Source organism: Melozone crissalis, unplaced genomic scaffold (assembly GCF_028551555.1).
Source record: "Melozone crissalis strain CALT ecotype California unplaced genomic scaffold, PUWL_Pcris_2 ptg000027l_1, whole genome shotgun sequence".
Classification (NCBI taxonomy): Eukaryota; Metazoa; Chordata; class Aves; order Passeriformes; family Passerellidae; genus Melozone; species Melozone crissalis.
Window position 1 is genome coordinate 19951066 of NW_026535805.1, and position 17671 is coordinate 19968736.

The 17671-nt window shown below is 35.6% G+C and overlaps 1 protein-coding gene across 1 annotated transcript in view; it reads right to left on the reverse strand.

Annotated features, from left to right (window-relative positions):
* PRKN (parkin RBR E3 ubiquitin protein ligase) overlaps positions 1-17671 on the reverse strand; it is a 675053-nt gene that overhangs the window by 441244 nt on the left and 216138 nt on the right. Inside the window, 1 exon segment of the mRNA XM_054279727.1 lies at positions 1165-1283. Within this exon segment, the coding sequence (XP_054135702.1) occupies positions 1165-1283 (119 nt within the window).

Below are 17671 nucleotides of genomic sequence, written 5' to 3' on the forward strand. Positions count from 1 at the left end.
CTTGTGTCTTGATTTATATATGATTCAAGCCTATGCTAATCACCAGTATTTGAATACAAATTTTGAGAGAAAAAGAATCCCCTTAGATGTGCTCATCTGGAACACCACAAAATGCAGCACTTTGAAGCCTCTAAAATAAATCAGAGATAGTTGGTTAATTCAGGAATAGCACACAAAGCTTGAAGGGCATTGTAGTTGTGGCTTTTTGAATTAGATGTGTATAAGTATGGTATGGTTTATTCTTTTCAAGGAGAATATAAAACCTGGGGTTTTAATTGCTATTTTTTTACAGTGCTATTGCATGTAAAGGCATTGAAGCACCGTGCTACATTGAGAACATAAAGCTGAAACTTTAAACCACAGCAAAAGACAAATTTAAACACTTGAACGTGGGCTGAATGTGAAAGTTCCTTATAACCAAGCTACAGCATGGTATGGATCAGTCTAAGCCTCTCCCATAACAAACCTGGTTGACTAATCTCTTGATTTAGGAGAGAGGAAGAACTCTCATTCAACAGTAACACAACCAATGAAATTTAGCAGCACTCAGATAGAAGAAAAACATCCTTCAAACCTTTACACAACTGCACATTCAACTCATTCCCCAACACTCTCTCATTTCAGGGTGCAAACCAAACTTGAGAGATCTCTTACTAGTTTTCTGTCCAAGAACAATACTTTTCCTTGACTTTACATGCTGCAACAGGGCTGGAAGGATTTATATTCTCAACTACACATCTGTTCAAAAACTTCTGGCTTCAGCCCATAATGATCACAACATAGATCTGAATTCAGGTGTTTCTGAGGCCTTAACAACAGTTTCAAGGTTTGAATAAACATCTGTCATCCCATCCTTTTAGCACATATGCAGTTGCATAGATTGTACATGCAATCAGGTTAATCATCAGTCCTTTAAATAAAGAGTTAAGTGTGTCTTTCAAGGACTGGAGCTCTAGTCTGCACCATGTCTTTGTATATGCACCAAATAATAGAAACAAGTGAGTGAAATTTTCAACATCCTTTGAACTACTCTTCTCAGCTATAAACAGCAAGAAAAAAAAAAAAGACTACATATATACATAGCCATATGTATGCAAATAGAAAAGACTAAATATGTCATCTCCATATACCCCAAAACCTTGAAACAAATCCAAAAAATCTTACCCTTGCCAACGTCAGGGTTCCTTGTTTACATACACTGCAGCGGACCCTCAGTTTTCCAGGCTTCACAGCTTGGCAGAAATTTTTGCAAAAAACATAAAAACTGTTGTAACTTGTTGCACCTGTCAAGAGGAAAAACAAACAAACAGGAAAAAACCACTTTTGATGCAGACTGAAAATCAGCAGCAAACTGTCATGAAAGCTTTCTGTTTTACTCTATAAGTAATAAAATAAATTTCATTTCTGAAGAGAGCTTTGTGATCATCTTTTCTTGCCTGGTCTAGTTCCTAACACCTTCCAGTAACTCCTGCTTGTCAATAAATAAGTACAGGTGAACTACACTATAACTCCTTGAAAATGCATCCAGAGCTTATCACTGATCAGCACCAAGTGAAATCTTTGGCAAGTGATGTATGAGGTTAATTACCCCAACCCTCAATAATTTGCATCTCGCTTCTACTCTAAAATTGTCTAGCTGCAATTTTTATGAGGTCAAATTGCATGAAAATTTCTTTAGATGAAGTTTAAAAGATGAGTTTGACTGATATCACAACAAGAAAACAATTTACCAAATTTACTTCTACTCACGGAAGACTGGAAGCCAGTTCTTTATTCTTTCTGGCAGCCTTATAACCTAGCAAAGTTTACAAACTGCTGCCAAGATATTAGGCCAAGTAAATTTTCAAGGAAAATGAAATGAAACGCATTCTGTTCTGTGAAACTATGGAACAGAATGTGATATGCAGAGAATTGTCAAAGCCCAGGGCAATGCTAATGAATTTGATTTCACCGGCAATGCTGATCACTGTTTGAATGAAACACTTTTTAGAACAGTTATGGATATTCCTTACAAAATGTTGGAATATCTCTGGCATGGTTTTAATCTAGACTGGACATCTCCAAGGTCAGAGACTCAAGGTTATCATCAGAAATTGAAATGAGACCAGAATAAAGTTTCAAACAAAAATTTCTCAATTTTAAGAGGAGATTTAATCCATTAACAGTAGTGAACTTCAGAATCACTAGCAAACCCTTAGAGATGAAAATTTTTTTACTGTTGTTCTCCCTATTCTCTTATTTCTCCTTGCATTCATCAGAAATATATGCTTTATTTACATGTGAACCTTAGCACATCACCACATTAAATATGACCTGGAATAATATTTTTAAACATGGCTGACTTCCTTTATTTTTACATGTCCTTTACACAGTAAAGGGTCAGAACCTGCGTTCTGCCAATGCAAAATGTCAATCAATTACATTTTATACCTATTCATGGCTGTCCTGATTTAAATGTGCTTGAATATGATATAAATGTAACTCAAATAGGATTTCAGTATCTAAAACTCAACCTCAGAGAACTCTGTCATACAAAAAAATCCTTTTTTTCCTAAGAAAAAGTATGCAGATGTCTACAAAGAAGATGTGCACTGTTGAAAAAGATATTTTAACACTTCGTCAATTTTTCAGAAACATTACCTTCATAAGAGTATATCAGTGATGTATCCAAAACTAATTTTGGTCAACTGATCTATCAAGTGTTTTCACTATGCTTCCTTGGAAAGCATTAACCACCATGGCAGGACATAAAGTACTACAGAATTTAAATGGAATTCAGTTTTTGTGGAAAATGACACATACCCATATATTCACACACCTACACACTTTTCATACGAATAACTCAAAAGGCTGAGAGCACACTTCTAAAATCAGTCTAAAACACAGTTCTGGAATTAAAATAGTTAAAGGAAAAAGGTTTATGCTGAGCTATTTAATATATGATTCAATGTTGTGAAAATTAATATGACAAAGTTTTGGACAACTGGACATCCATTCATTTGTACTTTGCTGGAGGCTCTCATTACTGGAATTGAGAGCAGGTCTGGATTAGACTTGATTTGAACTAAAATCCACATCATTTCACATCAAAAATCTAAACTGTGGTATTGCATATGGTAAGGAGGACACTTGCAAGTGACTTAATTTTACTTTTGGCAGTTCCTCTATGCAGGATTAGCAGATCATTCAATAAGAGTAAAAGGCCAGTGCCTTTAGCACAATTCAAAGGGAATGCTCCATGACTAAAGAAAGCAGGAATGTTATTGCTAGTAGAGGTCCACAATAATCAAGATGATTTCAGCCACTTAATTCTGACTTGGTCTCAACAGCAGGAAGTGAGACCAGAGCCTGTTATCTATTATGTTATCACCAGTCCTCTCCTGTTGTTCCAGTTTCCTATGTGAGCTGTCTAATGGGACTACTGAAACTGCTGCTTCTGTTCACGCTCATCTTGAGTAATTCTGTGATGCCAGTGCTCACTATCCCCTTCATTCCTACACTCCAAACTGATTCCTGGTGTGACTCTGATGAAATCCTTCCAGTTAAACAGAACCATCTTATTGAGTACATGAGCCCTTACAGCATAAAACAATTTGTTAATTGGCTGATGCCTTTCCTGATCCTGTCCTCCATTCCCCACTGTCTTGTGTCCCTGTCTCATTTTTTGCCAAGGATTAAAATTTATTTCAAGGATTAAAACACTTGAGGCAGGACGCATGCTCTCTGTCTGCTTTGTGTTCTAAGCTCATTCCATCTGGACTGAAAGATAAAATTATTTTATTGATAATAGTCTGCAAAATATTCATGGGATAGTATGGCATAAATCAGCATGACTGAATACTGCAGTGAAAAATAGTAGTCATAGGAGAGGCCTAAAATGAGACATATTGCTGATTTACTATAGAGGATAAATCTTATGCATTAGCTTGATATTTGCTCTGTGCAAAAATAGACTACATTAGCTCAATATTCATTTTTCTTAGCACTTTCAATTTTGTTTTTAGTTTTCATGAATATAAAAAGTCCCCCCAAACACATTCCCTGCGCACAAATTTGAAACACAAGAAACAAATTTATAATATAATGGGTTGGAGCAGTTAAGCAGCACAGATCTATTCAGAGACACAGAATAACTTTAGAAATATCTGCAATAGCAAGGAAGCTGGAAAGGCACAATTTGACAAGAGGAATGCACTGATTTTAGAAGGAATGTGTTAAGTGGAGATTTTCAGCAACACATTGACCATTTTATGCAGATGTGCTGATCACATTCTCAGAAAGTGCAGTTACATTATTAGGTGCAGGTCCTGAGCAGCATCAGCAGGCAAAACAAAGACATAATTAAAAACGCAAATGCTGTAAGTCTGCTTACAGTACAACACTGATGGCCAGCATTAAGCTCTTTACTGACTATATTACCATGGCCCTTGGCTGAGACTTCATCCCCTTGGACCCCTTTTCAAAGAGAAACTGAAAGACACAGGAACAAGGAAATCTGTCTTATGCACCAGCTCTGACACATCAATATTAATAAAGAATGTAATTATGGCACAGTGCCAGTAATCACTAAAATTGCTGCAGAACCAACCACACACGTAAATGCATGAGGCACTCACCTTTTGGGTGTATACCTTTAGTGAGAATTGGGAAAACAATCTCTATTTTCCAGTTTTCACTTCCAAATATCATATAAAGCCACTTATTACATGCTAGTTTTAGGTAAATGCTTCATGGTTTTCTCTATGGAGTTAATTTAATTAGGTTGCCTTTACAGGCAAAAAAAAAAAAGAGAGAGAAAAAGTTAGGATGATATGAATACAAGAGGTCTCTCATTTATGATCTGTGTCAGGACCTGTCCTCTCACTCGAATGAGACACAATCTCTCTTTTCTACTTCTTCAAAGATAATTTCCTCACAAATATCACACCACCAAAAAAAAGGTCTTAAAACTGTTTTCCCTTTTAGCATTTTATAGAAAAAGAATAAGTAGCTTTCTCTGATATGTATCCCAGTGTTTTTATACTGTCTCCCCATTTAGGTTTTTAAGATCCTTAGGACCTGAATTACTTCCTCTTTTCTGTGTTGTTAATGATGACCATGCACAGGGAGCTTTGTACAGGTTAGTGATAGCACAGACCAATTATTTCAATATGCATGACTAGTTAATGAGAAAACATTAGTCATAATGACTATAGACTTGATCCTGAAATCTCTAATCAGTCAAAACACCCATTATCATCTCTATGACTGTTTAAGTGAATAAAATCTAAATAGGGATATTAGTAGCTGAAAACCTGCTGTTCTCATTTGAACTGCATTTTCATATAGATTATACTGATTACTGAGTCTTTCCTATAATCACCTGTTTAAAACAGGACACAGCTATCTTTCAACAGATTGAAAACTACATAAAGTTAGCATTGTTTCAGACTCCATTATATTTACATTTAGACTAGTTGCAATTTGTAAAATATAGACTGGCTGTCAGAGACCTCAGACTATTTTAGCAATTTGCACCTACATAATGAAAAATACACAGTTAGAAAAGAAAGAAAATAAGTATTCCTCCAACTGTGTTCACTTTAAGGACTTTGTTTGATTCAACACAGTAGGAGGAAAAATGTCTGAAATACAAACCCAGAAGGCTCAAACTAGTGAAAATTTCCACATAAAGCTAAGTTAAAAAAAAAAAAAAAAAATGTAGGTTTCGTTTCTGGACCCAAAGAAAGAGAAATTACTTACAAGATCTCATTCATTTTGCAAAAATACAACTGGTATGTTCTGTCTTTAACTTTTGTCCTTTTACCAATTTTCTTTGTCTGCAAAGACATCACAGAGCACTTAGCTTTCCTCTCCAGACCTATGTATGTGGATGCACACATTTATAAACTTTTCTACCTGTTCTAGATTATACCTAGTCTTTATGATGACTTTCTAATTTATAACATGAAAATGGTATTTATTTAACAGATAGATTTATCTAACCTGGTTGGGATATATTATAGTGAGAAAAATTGACACTTTTATGGTTTGATTCAATTAATCCTAAAGTAGATATAAGAACACACAACCATGTAAGATAAATTGTGTCTAAAAGGGTCTGTTTCTCTTTTGTGGGGATTTAGAACCACAAGGTGTGGTAGAAATATCTACTTTGCAAACCTCTAAAATTAGGGAAGAAGAACCCCACATGGTGATACCATGCAAAAGAACTCATGACTAAGAGCTGAAGAAGGATAACAATATGAAATAGAATAAATAAATAAAAAAAAACCCAATAAGCTAACCACAACTCTTTCTTGATACTCAAACAGGACTTGCAAAATGTCTATGGATCTCAGGTAATTAAAGTATGTGGAATACACAGCTATTCAGAATAAAAGAAATGATCTTGTCACTGTTAAAAGGACTAAAAAATTAAGAACAGTTGAAATTTGGCTGAAGAGGGTATAATGTCTAAGAGGTGGAGTATCAGAATTTACTCGACAAAGACAATAGGGCACACATTTTTTTAATGCTTTTTCAGTGAAAAATTTAGAGTGAGAAAGAACAACCGGGAGACATCTATGAATTTTAAAAATGCAAAAAGCACAGCATTTGATCTATCTGGAATTACTGGAATTTAGGACATTAGTATATTAGGCTTTCTCTTCCAATCATTATCATGAAAGTATCATCTGTTTCACATTTCTGAGCCCCAGTATCATTTACCTCCACTTTCTTTTATATTTCACTCAAATCCCTCATTATCTTTTTACCCATCTTACTTCTGTAATTACCTTTTCCCTGTCTCATTCCCTTTCTTGACCTCTACATAAGGTCATCTTTCTCTTACCTCTCACAATATATCTTCCTCTCCTTCAGCTTGCTCTTTGATTTTCAGACAAAGGAGCAAAATTCAACATTATTGCTCATATTAACAATAAAGAGTGAAGAATTCAAAAAGAGGAAAAATTAAAAACCACAAAAAAACAATTGAGATGATTCTTCCAGGCAGCAAAACATGGAATTAAAAAAACCCAAAACAAAACAACACACCTGAAATTTCATGAAACTGCTGAAATCTGGGCAAACAATACATGGGAGAAAAACAGTGCTGCAACAACAAAATGTTCAAGACTCAAGAGTGTCAAAATGTCCCCCATAAAATGTACTTCTTGTGCATGAGGAAAACGCTATGCAGCAATCATAATATTCCCACAAATCTCCACTTGAGCTGCTTTTTACATCCTTGAGGGGACCCAGTGTGACCTGTGGTGATGAGAGCTGGCTAGGCCTGGTTTATTTGCAGCTGAAGGCAGCGACTTCTCAGTTCAAGCCTAAGCATATGAAGAGAAGTGAAGATGCTCCAGAAGTCTGCCTGGGTTGCACAGATCATGCAGTGCTGGCTTCAGTATGAGCAGCAGACCCAGTTGATCACAGACTCAGCAAATAAATTAAGAATGTTTAAAAATCAAACCAGTGTTCACCAAGAAAGTCCATAAGAACAAGGCTGGTTCCACGTCAGGCCAGAAAAACAAGAATATACAAGATAAACATCCAGACACAGCACACTTAGAAACACAGCCCAATGATGCAAAAAGGAAAGGACCTGAGCCTAAATGTAACTCCTGGGCCAGTGGGCTCACTGAGGATGTGTGAGGTGAAAACCTCTGACAAGGCTTCCAGCTGCTCTTTCTCACACAGCCCTTTTAATAAAAGTCTGACCCAATTTACACAACTGCACATTTCACAACTGGCCTTTGACACAACTAGCTAAACGCCCATGCAGGGAGGGAGGTTGAAAAAGTCAAAACAATGGCTATTCCTACTGACTTAGCTCCCTAATTGCTTCCCATGTCCCAAAAACCCCAGCCGTACTCAACTACAATTACAACTCAATTATTTACAACTACGAAAGGCTTAAAACCAGCAGCAACATTCTTGCTGTTAGCTGTGTTACAGTCTGCCACCCCAATACATGACATTCAGGAAAAGTTTGTTTTTCAGAGCACCCAAGGATCACATAATGAGGTAGCAAGGCTTATAAGGAAGGCAATTCATTTATTCAAGGCACTAAAACTTTATCCTTGGGAGTGGTCAAGGCCTTCTTGGATGGGGCTTTGACCTAACTGATCTGGTGGAAGGCACCACTGCTCATGGAAGGGGATTGGAACTAGATGATTTCTACAGATCTTTCCAACCCACGTAATTCTATGATTCTGTGATAAAAAACCCCTTTCTCAGCAATTTTAAAATATAAATTATATTGTAATGGGATGAAATGCAAAATTCTCTTGTGTTCAAATACATAGTTAAAATACAGGAAGTAAATTTCAGGAATAAATGATCAGTTTTCACAGTTCAGTCCCCCCAAAAAATTGTTCCAGGACTTGAGTATTCACCATCAGAAAAACAGAAATGAACAGTGAAGTGACAAAGTTTGCTAGTGATACAATTTTTTTCAGGGTAGTAAAAATTAAGGTCAACCAGATAACCCACATTTTTTCTGGCCAACCAGAAAAAACACTCAGCAGGATGCTGAGTGACAGTAAAATGAAAAATTAAATTCCTTGTAGATAAATGTGAGGTGATATACATAGGAAAAATAATTTCAGCCAAAAAGTGATCATTTTGTGTAGTTATTATCACACAAAAACAGGAACTTGGGGGTATAATAGCTAGTTGTATGAAAATGTCAGCTCAATGCTCAGTAGCAATCAAAAAATAAATTGAGTGCTAGGAATTATTGAGAGGAATTGAGAAGGAAACCCAACCAAACAAAAAAAAAAAACCATCCCAGAAAACAATGCTGTACAAAATCTCTAAAAATCCATTATGAGCTCCATTTTCAGTAGTGTGTGCAATTCTATCTTGCTTTGCATTCATAAATTCCACAGATACATCTCTCACAGGGCTGTCCATTAACATACTAAATAACTTGTTAGTCGTTTTATTCTTGACATTTCAGTGTGTCACAAAACATTGCACAATTAACAGTGTACCACAGAAACTGCCATTTCAAATGACCTGTGATACTTTTTTTCATCTTCAATGCCCTGCATGTCAGGCTCCACACTCTGAAGGTTCCACAGAACTAAAATTTTAATGACAATTTATTTAGAAACGAAGGACAAAAGGAAAATGGCTCAGGAAAGATGTATCTATAACTTAGTTGATATAATGTTTTTCAATGAAGACAGAAAATATCACTACCAGCACTTTTAAAATTGAACTATTTAGTTTCTGAAATGTGCTATTTAATGGTATAAGTAACTTATTTCAATAAAAGTAATATTATGAGGAAGTTCCTTAGCTGGTTTTACATTAGAAAAGATATATATTGGCAATCATTCTCTTAAAGTCTTGTCCAGAAAAATGGAAAAGATTGAGTGAAAATGGCACTTTACCATGCTCTCTTGTCTCAACATAATTGCATGGTTTGCATCACTTTTATATAATGCAATTCCAGAACTATACTGTAAAGGATAGGAATGATTTTAAGAAAAAGATCAGCTTAGAATTTAACATACTCTGTTCACATATACTCTAAACTGGAATATTGGATATGCAGAAACACTCTTTTGCATTTAGATGACAGTTTTGAAAATACAAACCTAAGTCAAGAGGTTTCTTTATCTCTTTAAACCATTGACCAAAAGGGTCTGAGAAGAAGGGATACAGTTTTTCCAGGCTATTAAAATCAGCCTAGGTAATTAGGCAATAAGCAGTAAACACCAGCTTTTTTAAGCAATTCGGTTGTGACACATGCTATGAGCTAATTTCCTTCTGTAGAGGAAGAAAAACATGGAATTAAGTTTTTTAGGAAAAGAGAGAAAGACAGACAAAGGGAAGGACAGAGTGCACTCTAAGCTCAGAGCTTAAACCTCAAAGCACCTCTAGCTCTGCATTAACTAACAGAATTCCCCCTCCACAGATTAGCTGAAAGGCAGCAAGATTCATTTCATTAAAGTTAAATGTGCAGAAAATGGAATCAGAGTAATCCTCACTGACATGTTTACACGTACAGTCTGCTGAGCATCTATGTCTGTTATTTGATAAGAAGCATTGAAATAATGGTCTCAGACTTTGAAACAGTGATACCAACTAATCTTATCCTTGCAACTCTTACGGATGCCTCAACACATCTAAAAATTTCTCACAGAGAGGTGGTGGTACCTATGGTCTAGTGACCCCCCCTTGCTCTGCCAAGATGCTTAATTCTACAGAGGAAAGCTTTGAGCTTCAGCTCATGACCTTTTTCCACTTCACTTTGGAGGGACCTTTTGGGGTGGCTGCAGCCAGATAAACCTGTTGGCTTGATCATCTTCATAAACAACAGGAAAACTCACTTTATTATCCACAAGGAATCAAACAGTTTCCCTATCAGAATGAATTAAGCTAATATTGAAGTTTCTAAGTAGATATGTGCCACTTTAACTCTTAATTACCCCTTTCTCCTTTAATGCAAAGCTATGATGAAGTGAGAATACAGTAATTTTTTGGCCCTGTGAGCCTTCTCAGTAAGAGATATTATCAATATACCTATGGTTCATTCACCAACATGTTGTTTCATCAGTTATTATACATGTGTTATCTATTATATGTTTATACATATTATTATATGTGTATATAATACACATACACACATATATATGTATACATACATATATAATATATACACATACATATATATTACATGTTTTATACTATATGTGCAGTGTCTTCAAATGTGACGTCAGTATGAAATGTTCATTGCACTTTAGAGACTAGATCGCATAGCAATCCTCTGCTGGATTAATTTTAACCAAGTCCTGCTATCATTCTTCAATCTGTCAGCTTGTGAAACCACCCTCTGCCCCACGTTAGCTTTCCTACCACATGACCTGGAGAGCCTCCACTCCTCACCACCCTATCTATGAACAGCACAGGGCTTTAGCAGCTGCTCGCTACCCTACTCCTAATTAGTGTGACTCCAAACCAGAGGCTGCCAGCTGAACTCTCAGTTATTCCCTGGGGTGCCACACCAATCAATTAAACAAATTGATTGTGTAGAATGGTTTTGTTGAAGTTAAACAGAAATGCTTAAAGACTGTTTTGTACATTCAACTTGAGATGTACTTCATACCTCTTAATCTCTACAAAAGCCTGTTCCCCTCCTGCCATCTCACATAAACCTAAGAAAGTTGGTTTGTTTTTCTTTCCATATAATGGCTTTCACAGTTTGACAGTTAGGTGTTGGAGGGGTTCTCCTTTCTAGTGTTGAATTCCCAACTCACACTATAAAGTAGAAGACATTTCTGCAGATTCTAAAGAGAAAAGATTTCATCCCAATGCTCCCTACCTCCTTCATCCGTAAGCATTTGATGTCTAGTTGATTCTCTTGAAGAATTATGATAATCTAGAAAACAATAAAGGTATTATATCTACATCTCCAGTACCTAATGCAGATTCCTGTTCTACTACATATCTGTGCCAGAGGTAATCAACCTTACAGTTCTGCCCTATTTATAGTATATTTATAAGCCATTTAGCCAGAGAAGGAGACTCCAGAGGAGGCTACAGGAGAATAGGGATAGTAAAATGAAATATGAAAGAGACTCTGCCAAAAAGAGAATGCTAGATGTTTTTAGATAGGGCAATGTTTCATGAAGATGTTTTATTTATCTACATATTACTGGTCAAACAAAGATCTTTGTGCCTGAATAGCAGACACAAAATGTATTTCTTCACATTTACACTGCTAGATTTAGTATACCTGAAAAATTTCTATTACAGATTAGAAGGAAAATGTTGAGGACTGATAACATTTCTGTTTGAAACAGATTTTTTTACATTTCTATCCTAAATACTTCACAATGGTTAGAGTTATAAAAGATATGGCTCAAATGAGTCAGGTCAGCCACAACCCTTGTTACGTTCCCTCATTATGCTTTTAATAAATGAGAAATTACTGTGAACAATGCTGTGGCGTTTAGAAACCAGGATATATAGCTATTCATCACATTTTGGATATCAAGAGGGATTAAAATGCAATATCCATGATCACTAATCTGCACAAAATCAGGAATTTTGATGTTTCACAGCTGAAGATAGTGAAGATTTTGCTATTTATTTAATTTTTATTAGAATAAACACAACATTCTTTTGAAGAGAACTAAAATTTGCTGGGGAAAAGTCCCTGATAATGTTAATCATGATCTTTACTGGGTCATATCTCCAGCACAGACTTCACTTAAAACATTACTGATGTTTGATTCAGCTACCCCCAAAATAATTAGTGGAGGCTAATTATTAGAGAAGAGTTGCAGCAGAAAAAAATTCAGTTACCAAGTGATATACCTTTAAATGAGAAACCAACTGTTGCCAGTATTGAGTTTCTTTCCAGTAATATATGCTGAATATTTATTCTGTAACAAAGCTAAAGAGCAAACTGTGGTGAACAAAAGGATGAGCTGTGTTTTCTGCTGCTTTAGTTGCTCAAGTGAACTTTTGATCTTTTTCACAATTTTGGTTAAACCACCTTCATAGCAAAAAGGCAATAAGATAATGTCAGCCAGCACTGAAAGTCAGAAGCTTATAATAAAACCAGGGGCTTATAATAAAATCCCTGACAAGTTGTGCAGTGTTGCAGGAAGCTGAACATCAGTGAAAACAGTATATGATGAACAGGCTCAACTTGGAGCACAATGCCCTTCTGTTCCGTCACCCTGCACCCAAAGACCCCATCTCCATACCCATATGTTTCTTTCTCTCTATTCCTATCTTTCGACAAGTAAATGTCAAGACCCACAGAACTGACTGTTGCACCAGCAGGGCATCATGGAAGCTTTGAAAGCAGCTCATGGTGCTTAGCAAACATGGTGGCTTTCAAGGACACCCCACACACAAAAAGAAAAAACCAACCAAAAAACACCAAACCAACACCAGACAATGTGTCTTCCCCTGCCAAATACAATGATCTTTTTCTTTCATCGAAGTTCAAATTTAGTCCCACTGAAATCATTTGTATTTATAAGGAGAAAGCAAGGTGTGTTTTGCAAAGCTATTTTTACCTTCTACTATTAACAGAATTTCTTAATCTCTTCCATGTAATCACTTTCTGTAGACCAAGCCTTTTTAAGAGGTCTGCTCTCCCAATGTCCTTGTTGTGTGCACAGTGTTCCAATGACATTAATGAATGCTGAGCACATGATTTGAGCACAGACTGATTCCTGTCATTTCGAGTGCTAAGAGCTCGTAACAGAAACCATGTGGTGCATGGTGAGGCACTGGAACAAGTTGCCCAGAAAAGTTGTGAATGCCCCAACCCTGGCAGGCTGGATGAGGCTTTGAGCAACCTGGTCTAGTGAAAGGTGCCAATGGCAGAGGGATTGGAACTAGATGACCTTTAAGATCCCTCCTAACTCAAACCATTCTATGATTTATGATTTTTACTTTGCCTTATAATTGGACAGTTCCTGTCAAAAAGAATCACCCTAAAACTCTATTATCAATGTTTTTATACATAAGGAATTATTCCTAAATGTTACTTTCCTATTTTTCTTAGTATCATCAGTAATAAATTAATGCCAACAATTATTCTGGAAAACACACAATGCATAGTTTTATGAGTACAGAACATTTTCCACCTACAAATATCACCTCCGTCTGGGGGTATAAAGATGCAAGTGATGCACTTGCAAAAGAAAGTCCATCCATGTTGTGTCTCATAACCAATAAAAATACATTCCAAGAACACAACTCTGTTCCACCTCACCCCTTGACACAAGGGAGTCAGCAAATGCCACAGTTCAATTAACATGGAAGGGCCTTTAAAAACAATAAAGTAATTAGACACGTTCATGAGAGACAATTATGTCATGTAAAGATAAGCATTCCCGGAAGAGCTTTAGCCTCTATTAGAAAAGAGCATTTTTTACAATTTTCCTCTCAAATTAATTTCACAGACATGCAAGGTGTGATGGGAAAATGGCACTATTCTCATCAGCTTTAAAAGCATATGATATGAATGAGGTCTCCAGCATGGCACTGGCTGCAATAAATTATCAAGTGTGCGTTCTGTTTTCTGAAATGGGCTCAATTTATCATTTTATTGAAAAGGTTCCATTATGCTAATGTCTTATAAAATCACTTTCTGCTGTTGCTAGAAGGTGAAGAGGGGATATCAATTTTTATATATAGAATCTGGAAGTATTGCTGCAGTGAATTGTCAAGGGTTAATAACCCTAAAAGAAGATAAAATATACATAAGAGAAAACTTCCAAGGACTTTGTAATGACAAATTTTCATAACCCCACTGGAAGTAGAATAGTTTTCTTAAGCTTAACTCTCTTAAAAGAAATGTTGAAAGAATTAGAAATAGTTAATTTCTGGGTTGAAAACTCTCTTCTCCAATCAAGCCTTGAATTGACACTGGAGACTGGTTTTTTCCAATGAAGGTCAGAATAGAAAGTACCATTACCAATCTTGTCAACTTGCCCAGATAACAAATATGAAGGATAATCAGACATGGGTGATTATTTGAAAAGGGGAATACCCGTTCTCTAAATAAAACTTTTTGTAATAAGAACATATTTTCTTTTGAATTATTGTATTCAAAATAGGAAAGTATTAAAAGAGGAGAACTAGATTTAGATAGGCAATATATTTGATCCCACATAATAGTAATTCTGTGGTTTTGTGGTTTGTACCCAAAAAACTTCTTTTTTGCTGTGCATCAAAAAGACAGTACTGTTTCAGAAACATCCTATTTTTAACAGGAAGCATTTTCCTAGGGGAAAATGAGTATGTTCCTCTGAATGTACTTATAGAGCATAATCCAAGAAAGTACAGCATCAAGAGGGATAATTTAATACATACTGACACTAACAAGCTGCCCAGGGAAGGAATTGAGTCACCATTCCTGGAGGTATTTAAAGTTCAGATGTGGCACTTAGGAACATAGTTCAGTAGTGGACTTGGTAGTGATGTGTTAACCTTTGGACTCAATGACCTAAAGGTCTCTTCCAACCTAAACAATTCCATGAATCAAGGACTGCAATATATTTTAGCAGTCAAAAACAAGTGGAGCTAGAGCACTCTAACCACCATCTCATTGGATCATCAATGAAAACCCTTCTGGATCTTGCAGATTCAAACATGGATCACATTTCAACCACTTCTGTCATACAACATTTATCAAACAGCTTGGGAACTTAAAATTTTTGAAAAACTCTCATTCAATATGTAGGAAATATTTAGTGCAATTGAGTTAAAATGAAATCCAATGTCTCTTTACACTATGAAAATGATATTGCCATGCTCTTCTATTAATGAAAAAGGATTTTTAGACCTGAGATGCACATACTTAAAAGATGCTACTTCTGAAAAACATGTTCTAACACTGTGACAATCTAGTCAGGCACAATGTGTAAACATTTTGCATCAAGTATGTGAGCAGGGTGACTACCAAATCAAAAAAGAGGTGTGTAGCTGCACACATCTTTGTCTTAGGAGGCATTCACATCACAAAATCTTGTAAAACAAAACAAAACAAAACAAAACAAAACATGTGTGAGGGACTGCAAATGGGTAGAACATCTCCTAGGTGAGGAACACACATGAAAGATAGCTAGCGAAACAAAAACAATGGAAGCAGTGAGGAGCACAAAGGAGATTCAGGACTAGGACAAGAAGTATAAAACTTATCAAATAAGAAAGGAAAAATGGATAGGAAGGAAGACAAGTGCTTTAGTTCCAGCTTCTCTTTTAAAAGAGCTCTCAGGCCCAATTAACTCAACATTTGTGACTACAACACATCACTGCAATGAACATGGCATCAGGTTATGGCACTGTACATTGACAGCAAATTTAAAATAAAAAGCCTAATAGTGAAAGTCTAACAATTTAATGTATGTAATGAAGGCACAGTGATAGCAATTAACAATGGGCCAGACCTAAACACTAGCACAGAGAGACCTGTGCAGGAATTCAATGCAGAAATTTTGTAAAAATTTGAATTGAACTTTAAAACAGAACTACATACAGTAAATTTACAGTGTGTAATGAAGACAAATGCAGCCTCACTTCACAGAAACTATTTGTTAAAATCAGGACTAGTGTATTATTTCTGAGCTGGTATTTTGTTCTGCATTTCTTAAAAAGGTAAATTAATACCTTCCCTTTTCTGAGAGTAGATTGATCCTCAGATTGGTATTGTATTTAATATTTGTTTGTAATTTAATTTATTTGCATTTAATAAAAAGTTTGTAAGGTAATATATTAAAAAAATCTGAATCAAATATAGGGTAAATCACAATGAGCTGCTTGATGCATTTTCATTTAAATTAAAAGTAGTTTAATCCTAATACAAAAGTAAACTGTCAGGGCACCAAATCCCAAAATAAATAGTGACCCAACTAGTTACTTGAATATGTCTACTGAAAGAATACATTGGTTGCATATTAAGTAATTTACTACTTTTCTTGTCCAGCAATATGAATCTTATTCAAATGGATGTCTGTGAAAGAGGACTATCATAAGAATCATGTAACCACCAGGAAATGCTGTATTAATATTTAAAGAAATTTAAGAAAGGTCTATATAGGCACTCTGGTAATTTGTGTTTAAAACAAAATGTTGATAACTCTAGGAAAAAAGGCCTAATTACTAAATGTAAATTGCACAGAATACTGATTTTCCTTGTTCAAGCTACTGAATCACAATACCATGGACGTAAGGTATATTTAATTAATTAATTAATGTTATAATTAAGCCACAAAATATTTGCACCTGTGCCAAAGGAAAAAAAAATCTTTATGCTCATTAGTTTCCTTTGAAAAAAAATGCAGTTCAATGACAAGAGGAATTTTAGGAATCCTTTTTTACCTCTTTTAAGGGAATAGTAAATTCTTAGATATTTATATTTGTAACACAGAAAAGAAAATATTAGGTCAGAGCTTCATGTTTCTGAGCGACAATAAAGATGTTCTTTCCACACTGGAAGCCATTCTGAAAGGATGAGTGCTCACATTTTGCTGAAATTCTCAAAAAGGGATAAGAAATAGCTGCAGTTGTTCTCAGGTTGGTACTGGGCAGTGATATTCAGCCTAGCATCCCATGCTGATGGGGAGGTAGACGTACACCATAACCCTGCCCAACCTGGGTCTAATCTGAGATTATAAGGTCTATAAAACTGTGAAGCAATTTTACAGTACTTCAGGAGTTTAGACTGCTCATTTACTTCAAACAGATATGACACAAAAAATCTTATCCTTTTAGGCTTTTTGAGTAAAAGAATTATAATAAAGTATATCAATTACAGGGCACAGGAATTTTTAACACATAGTCATCAGAATACTATTCAAAAACTATTTTTAAATGTCACCAATTTAAATGGTTAAATTGATATCATTATTTTGTTCACCAGGGCTTGCCTCAGAAATATGAACAGATCTGATTAGCCACACCCTAAATTGTGGCTTTCTCGTCTAAGTGTTTTTTACTGTCTCTTTCATGGAATCAGACACTTACATGGAATGGGCACCAGTTCATCCCTTCATGCGTCACTAACAATACTGAGGTTTTGGTAATGACCATTTTATCTGCCTTAATTGATACTTGTATTATTGGGAAAAACAAGAAATTTAAACATATATTAAGTTTTGGTAAAGCATTTCACAACTAGACAGAAAACAATCAATCCCTCTTT